Here is a 7647-nt window from a genome sequence, read left to right as displayed (position 1 = left end):
ACATGTGAAGATGACAACATGTCATCTTTTTATAGTTTTTGTGGTCAGAATATTTAATAAAAAACAATTTCACAATATACATTGATCTCATTGTAAAACTACTAATCAACTTTTAAAAATGGTGAAAATATGATCATGTTACTAAATGAGAACAACCATTTTGGTCAATTTTGTGATTATTCCTATAAATATGGATGTCCTAATTATTATTGTGCATATCTATTGTCCTTATTTAATTGGAACTCTTTAAATTTAGTTTCAAGAAGTTTAATATATTTTGGATTCAATTATTTATTGTTCAATATTCAGTGACAGGTGAGAGACTATAAACGTAATGAAATATGATTCTGACAAAAAAACAAAAAAAACAAAAAGGAATTAGAGTGACCAAGAAATATGGGCAGTCCTCTTGATGTAATAGGTCCATAGCTACAAATTTCAGCCCCACTAGGGAAAAAGAGAGGCTTGAAGCAGACCTACAACTTAGGAGATATTCAAATGAAGCAATGTGAAGCATCTAGGATAATTCCATAGCTTCTTGCTTATGTCTTTAACTTTTGTAAGTTTTTTGATTCACGAAGTAAGATAAATGGTGATTGCTTAACTTATGGTGATCTACATGGTCAACATGACTTGTGGTCAAACATGGTCAATGTTTATTTAGGGGAATTTTTGGATTTTATTAATCCATGGGGCTTGGTAGATATCTATGCTGTCAATCATATTGTTGGAGTAGCATTAATAAATTACCATCATCTTACCCTTAGTAAAGTTAATTATCTGATGATGATAGGGGTTGTACCACATAATTTATATGTTTCCTTTTAAAGTGAATTAAAATACTATCCCCATGCTTTTTGATTTTTACGTATTTTGTCCAAAATTGAAACTTTTTTCAGTTTTAGTCTATTTTACAAGGTTTGGTATACATCTTGGTCCATATGTTGATAACTTTGAAAACCTTTTTATTAAATTATTGTTATCATATTCCCATCACTATTATTATTTAAAATTAAATCATATAATTAATTATTACAACCCAATTCTTTGGATTTTTTTGTCTTGATTCGTTTGTATTAATTTTGAAATTTTATTTTAAAAAATGTTTAATATTTGCAATTTGATATATATATATATATATATATATATATATATATATATATATATATATATATATGGTTATGTTATTTTGTTTTTACTAACTATTATGTGCCAGAATGCACAAATCTGGACCAACGGATGGAATTCATCAGTGGACATGATTTGAGAGTGTATAATATTACAATGGGATAACATGTATCATATAATCATACAAATTTTAGCAAAATAGTATTTTGGACAATTAACTACAATTATAAAAAGATTTCGGATATTTATGGATAATTAATTCTCCTAATTTTAAAAATATGATTTTTTTAATTAATTCAATTTTAATTCTAACATAATTTGTAAACATAACCGATTTTATTCTGTGAGAATATTTTTTTTATTTAGAATGATGCTCTTTCAGAATTTTATTCTATTAGAATATTATTGAAGAATAACAAAGTTCTTTGAATCCGAGGTTGAAAAATAACAACATTCTAATATATTCTTATACATCCAAACTTAAATACAAATTCATACATATTCTTACAAACTAAAAGTCTTATATATTTTAATATAATTATACATATTTTAAAAGAATATTAACAAAAATGAATAAATTTTTTAAAAAATAACAACATTATTAAAATGTGAGTATGATCAAACTTTATTCATTCTTCAAGTTATTCTTATTAGGTCTTCAACACATTCTTCTAGCCATTTCTATCACAAATACAACAAAAACTAATAATGGTTAAAAACACGTTGCTTGCAATTAACTATCACTTTATATATTCTGATAGAATACATAGAATACCTAGAATACATTAAAAATGATAGATTATATATTCTAGCAGAATATATTCTGACAGAATATCTAGAATATATTCTTACAGAATACCTAAAATACATTAAAAAGAATCGTATTTACTGCTAATATAATTTTAGATTCCAAATACACAATAACAAAGGGAGAGTAGAAATTGGAATTCAAAATCACAAATTGAACCAAATAATACACAAACAAATTACTTACCTTTTTAAACAATTTTCTAGAACAAGATGAGTAGCTTTCACCAATCTATATTGGCATACGATATTAAGCATTTACTATGTTGATATATGAAATCAAACAAAATTAATTCAATTGTTTATCCATGTGCAATGATGATCCTAAACAAAATTTAAAGAATGAGAAGATAACATGATGAAAAAAAATATTTGACTTTTTAGGTCAAACCATAGATTATGTTATTATGATTTCAATCTTTCATACCCACCATTTTTAAGACACACCTTCGGCAAACTCGACAATGGTGTGCTCTTGGAGGCTTGTATGTAGGACATTTGTCACATCTTTTTTTAAGTGCTTCCTGAAATATGCATCGTATTTATCAAGAAAAATATATAAGTGATTTTAAGTGTAAACAATATGAAATCGATATGAAGTATTTATTTGGTTGAATTCCTTGTGATTTTGATTAGATAGAAAGTATTCTAACAAGTATTCTACAACAATAAAACTAATTGGGATATTTCAATGTATTCATATATGACTCGTTATCTTGAACAAAGTTTTTAACCTTGATCATCACCCGTTGGATCAATTTAAACACAAATAATCACCAAATTCAATTAACATAAGTTGTTCTAAAGAGAAAACCAATATGGGTCTGATCAAAATATGTATGAAAAATTCGAAGTGATATGAATAAAATGTGAATCTTACAACGTCTCTTGATTCTTGATCTGAGCCATCAATGTCCTCAATATCAGGGAAATACCCAGATGGGACACCACCAGGATCAGTGAGAACGGAGACGAAAAACGAGAAAAGAGTGAACGATGCCAACGAAGTGAATATCACGGCGTTTATCCAACTTGTTGGGCTCTGTAACCCTAACCAATCATCAAGAAATACGAAAATCGTACCATAATAGACCATTTCCATTAGTACCAAAACTGCTAGAATAGGGAACGATACAGATCTTCGCCATTTTCATCTCGCTTGATTGCTTGATTTTGGGGAAGATTAGAGGGTTGAGTCGGAATGGGTTTTCGATCGAAGGCCAAGGAAAGTGAGTGACGCGAATTCCGTTTCCAGTCAAGATTCCCTTTGCATGTTGAAATGAAAGAAGAAATTTTGTAATCGGGTAGTTGAGGAGGAAGATAGATGCGCCGATTGAAATCAATTTAGGGCAAATGTTCTATATTTATCTTTGCTTCTTGCGTGATATAAGGAATTGTTGTTAATCTACATAATTAACTATACAAAGATTACTATAATACCCTTAAATGATTTATTTTTTCCAAATTTCCTATTGGTGCATTCATGCACACAATAGTTGCTAAAAACATTTGAACGTAACTCTCTCTCTCTCTCTCTATATATATATATATATATACACACACACACACACACACTAACACTTAAAAATATTTTATACATTATATATAAATTTTGATGAAATCTATAAAAAATACCTATTATTTTGAAAATATTAACAATTTAGTCTCATAATCCGCTGAACCGGTCAAAAATAACTAAAGTGAATAAATTAACTAGTTTTTTTTTTTTTTGGTTTTTTCTATTAAAAAAACTAAATAATGAAACTTTTTGTTTTAAAAAAAATAATTTAAAACTTTATTATTTTTTTTTTCAAAATATTAAAACTTTTTAAAGATTTTCTCTAAAAAAATATAAAGGAACCTCGTATATTGATATTTTTGTTCTATAAATAAACAATATTGAATAAACCTATCTATCTAATTATTATCCGTTCTTACCACTACACGGGCACTTCGATATCGTACGCCCACCTCCTCCCCCACCCCTGAAGTGCAAAGAGGAGCAAAATCGCTGGCTGGCTGGCTGATTTCTTAGATTAGACTTCATCAAACATTTCTCCCCCAACTCACTCGCTCACACTCTCTCTGTCAACTGAACATAGTGGAGGTAATCTCTCGATTCTTAGATCTTCTTGTCTTCCACCTCAAATCTGGGTTTAAAAAGAACGTCTCCATGTTTTCTTTTCCATTTCCTTTTGTGTATTAACACTACAGATCACCTCCTCGCAGTTTATTCCAGATCTTGCTATGTTAGATATTGTGTTGCTAATCTTTACTTTTGCGTTTATATATGTTAATTTGTTAGTTCCTGTCTAGGGTTTTAACCTTTTCTAGGGTTTTTTTTTCTTCATGTATCGTTAGGTTAAATTTCTTTACCTCACCAAAACCTAGATTCTAATCGTTCTCTAAACCTGAATGTCTCCTTGCATGTTTCAGGAGGAGAGTTTGCAACTGAAATTTGTGGTCTGAGTTTGCACCTTTTTGGGATAAAAATGGTGGCGTCGTGGGTGTAAGGGTTTAATTTCGGTCTTTTTCGAATGTCTTCTCTTTCTATGGTTTGATAGCTGTGGTTTTGTTTGGGAGATTTCCAAATTTGAAAAAAGGAGCGTCTGTGTGATTGAGATTGATGGAAGACAGTTTAGGTTCAGATTCAGTTCCTTCTGGTCCCATTGACAAAAACAAGGTTTTCTCCATTAAGCCATTAAGATGTCTTGTTCCAATTTTCCCATCACAAGGGGGTTCTGGTCCATCTTCAACTCAACAATCTCCATTTGCATTCGTTTCTCCAACTGGTCCATTCCCCCCTGGAGCTGCACAATTTTTCCCCTTCGTTTCTCCAACTCCAAATGATTCTCCTAATCAGAGACAAACATCCAGTGTACCTGATAATGGTAAATCCTACGCAATCCCATCTCCAGTTCCTCTAAATTCCTTCAGGACACCCATCTCAGCACCACCTCCTGACAATGGTGCCAAAGGCACAACAACAACAACAACAACAATGACAACAACAGCACCAACAGCAACAAGAAGAAGCTCCAAGAATGTCATCCCATATGATGAAGGATACACTCAAAGCGATGGATATGAAAACGGGTTCACAATCGATACAGAAGACAGCGGTGATGCCATTAAAAGAAAGCGAAAAATCCGGAAAACCGTGAAAGGAGCACAAGCAGTAGCTGTATCTAGTTCTGAAGTCGACATCGACCCATTAGTTAATCATATTTTGAAATCTTTTCGCCTTGTTGAAATCGATACAATTCTTCAAGCTGATAGTAATCATGAATTAGTCCAACGTGTGGTTTTGGTTTACAATCTACTAAGGAGAAAAATCACACAGCTCGATGATGCAAAAGGGGTAATCCCAGGGATTTCAAGACGGGCAGATTTACGGTCAGGTACAATCTTGATGAACAAAGGTGCCCGGGTGAATACAAAAAGACGGGTCGGACCCGTACCCGGTGTCGATATTGGTGATGTTTTCTTTTTCAGAATGGAGCTCTGTTTGGTGGGGTTACATGCTCCAATCATGGCAGGGATAGATTACTTAAGTTTTAAAGTCAGTGGTGATGAAGAACCGATTGCAGTAAGTATCGTTTCAGCAGGAGGATATGAAGATGAAGAAGACGATGGAGAGGTGATAATCTACAGTGGTCAAGGTGGTGTTCAAAGAAGCGATAAATTACTCATGGATCAAAAACTCGAAAGGGGTAATCTTGCTTTAGAAAAAAGCTTACATAGAGGTAATGAAGTAAGAGTTGTTAGAGGTCTTAAAGATGGAACAAGTGCAACTGGAAAAGTATATGTTTATGATGGGTTATACAAAATCCACGAATCTTGGATCGAAAAAGGAAAATCCGGTTGCAATGTTTTCAAGTATAAACTCATTCGGGTTTCCGGGCAGCCCGAGGGGTTTATGTTATGGAAATCAATTCAACAATGGAGAGACGGGGTGACTGCCCGAGTCGGGGTTATCCTGCCCGATCTTACTTCCGGTGCGGAAAATTTACCCATTTGTTTAGTTAACGATGTGGATAGCGAAAAGGGCCCCGCGTATTTTACGTATCTGCCCTCTTTGAAATACGCGAAACCATACGGAACTTCAAAATCTTTAAGCTGTAGATGCTCAAACGGATGTCAACCCGCGTCTCCTTGCCCTTGTGTGGAAAAAAACAACGGGTATCTTCCGTATTCATCAACGGGTATTTTATTAAGTCATAACTTAATTGTTCATGAATGTGGGCCTTCGTGTTTATGTCCTCCAAGTTGTAGAAACCGGGTGTCACAAACGGGGTTGAAACTCCGTTTAGAGGTTTTCAGGACAAAAAATAAAGGTTGGGGACTTAGGTCGTGGGACCCGATACGGGCTGGAGCTTTTATTTGTGAGTATGCGGGAGAAGTGATTAATGAAAGTGGGATTGATAGTGATGATAATTATGTATTTGATGCGGGTCGGGTTTTTGACCCGTTGGAGCTTGTGCCTACTGATGAGCCTGTTAAGATTCCGTTTCCGTTGGTTGTTAGTGCGAAAAATAAGGGGAATGTGGGTCGGTTTATGAACCATAGTTGTTCGCCTAATGTTTATTGGCAACCGATTATGAGGGAAAATGAAGAGGAGTCGTATTTACATGTTGGGTTATATGCGATTAAGCATATTGGACCTTTGCAGGAGTTAACGTTTAATTATGGGGTCCCACGGGTTGAGAAAAAAGGGATTGTGAAAAAAAAGTGTTTGTGTGGATCTTCGAACTGCAAAGGCTTTTTTTACTAGTGATGGAGAGGGAGTGAAGATGAAGATGAATCATGAATATGAATGTTGTCTCTCTTGTAAAAGGTTAGTTGTCTTTTTTTATTTTTTTTTATTTTTACTGGGTGTAGTTTAGTAAGTTGTTTTAGTGGGGGATGGATGTTTTTGTGTTGTTTATGTTTTTCGTGTTGTAATTGTAGGTTGGTTTATTTGAATTTGAAACATAATGTGATTGGTAACTAGTTATGGTTCTTTTTTCATTTCTAGAGTTGAAATCATCAGATTTGTCTTTAATGCTTGGGATTTGTAAAGATCCACCTCTGAAGTCTGAATGGAGTGGGGCCGTTTTTGGATATGTTTTTTGGTTTTATTAACTGAAGAATGGGTTATTTACTGATGCCTCATTTTTTATGAGTTCGCATTAAATTGTAGGGTCGTTTGACCACATTTACTATCGAGTATGGACACAAATGGCACAGGAGAAGAGAGCTTGCACCAATTGGCCCTGCACTTAATGTGCTGAAAAGTAATAATTGTTTATACTTTGTCATATGTGCATGTGGATGGATTTCAATTTTAAAAAAGTTACAAAATATTTATAACTTTTTCTCATGGGATCTAATGATGAGATCTATGAAAGCAAGTGCCAATGCTGGTGCACGCCGATTAATTTTCGACTCAAAATTATATATATATATATATATATATATATATATATATATATATATATATATATATATATATGGCACAGGAGAAGAGAGCTTGCACCAATCGTCAAGTTGACCGATTACTCGGCTGAGTAATCCGTACTCGTTTCCTTACTGGGTGAGTTACAGAATTCGAGTACTCCCTGAATGGTCCTAACTAAAGGGAGGATTATTGTATTGTAACTTGGCCTAATTGATGATTAATATGTATAATATGTTTAATGATTTATTATTTAACACACATGTGATTATATA

At 33.1% G+C, this 7647-nt stretch overlaps 2 protein-coding genes across 2 annotated transcripts; one reads left to right on the top strand and one right to left on the bottom strand.

Annotated features, from left to right (window-relative positions):
• Nucleotides 1-2229: 2229 nt before the first annotated feature.
• Nucleotides 2230-3073, bottom strand: LOC145045564 (putative protein S-acyltransferase 15). Its single transcript, XM_078993884.1, has 3 exons — nt 2816-3073; nt 2367-2459; nt 2230-2259 (listed from the first exon to the last, which is right to left on the bottom strand). Exons 1-3 carry the CDS (start codon nt 3035-3037, stop codon nt 2230-2232), a joined length of 345 nt encoding a protein of 114 aa, XP_078850010.1. The 5' UTR covers nt 3038-3073.
• A 791-nt stretch (nt 3074-3864) lies between these two features.
• On the top strand, nt 3865-6945 carry LOC145047856 (histone-lysine N-methyltransferase, H3 lysine-9 specific SUVH1-like). Its single transcript, XM_078996220.1, has 2 exons — nt 3865-4042; nt 4372-6945. Exon 2 carries the CDS (start codon nt 4562-4564, stop codon nt 6707-6709), a length of 2148 nt encoding a protein of 715 aa, XP_078852346.1. The 5' UTR covers nt 3865-4042; nt 4372-4561; the 3' UTR covers nt 6710-6945.
• Nucleotides 6946-7647: the final 702 nt, after the last annotated feature.

This window comes from Lactuca saligna, chromosome 5, assembly GCF_052625555.1.
Source record: "Lactuca saligna cultivar CGN05327 chromosome 5, ASM5262555v1, whole genome shotgun sequence".
Taxonomy (NCBI): Eukaryota; Viridiplantae; Streptophyta; class Magnoliopsida; order Asterales; family Asteraceae; genus Lactuca; species Lactuca saligna.
The sequence above is the reverse complement of the archived record's forward strand: the minus strand, read 5'-3'. Positions and strand labels throughout refer to the sequence as shown.

What these genes read in the sequence shown, in the direction of transcription:
- LOC145045564 (XM_078993884.1), bottom strand. Translation starts at nt 3,037, where the DNA reads ATGGAAATGGTCTATTATGGTACGATTTTCGTATTTCTTGATGATTGG. An exon ending in ATCAAGAATCAAGAGACGTT is followed by an intron (nt 2,460 to 2,815) that starts GTAAGATTCACA and finishes TGCATATTTCAG; the next exon opens with GAAGCACTTAAAAAAAGATG. An exon ending in GAAGGTGTGTCTTAAAAATG is followed by an intron (nt 2,260 to 2,366) that starts GTGGGTATGAAA and finishes AATTTTGTTTAG; the next exon opens with GATCATCATTGCACATGGAT.
- LOC145047856 (XM_078996220.1), top strand. Translation starts at nt 4,562, where the DNA reads ATGGAAGACAGTTTAGGTTCAGATTCAGTTCCTTCTGGTCCCATTGAC.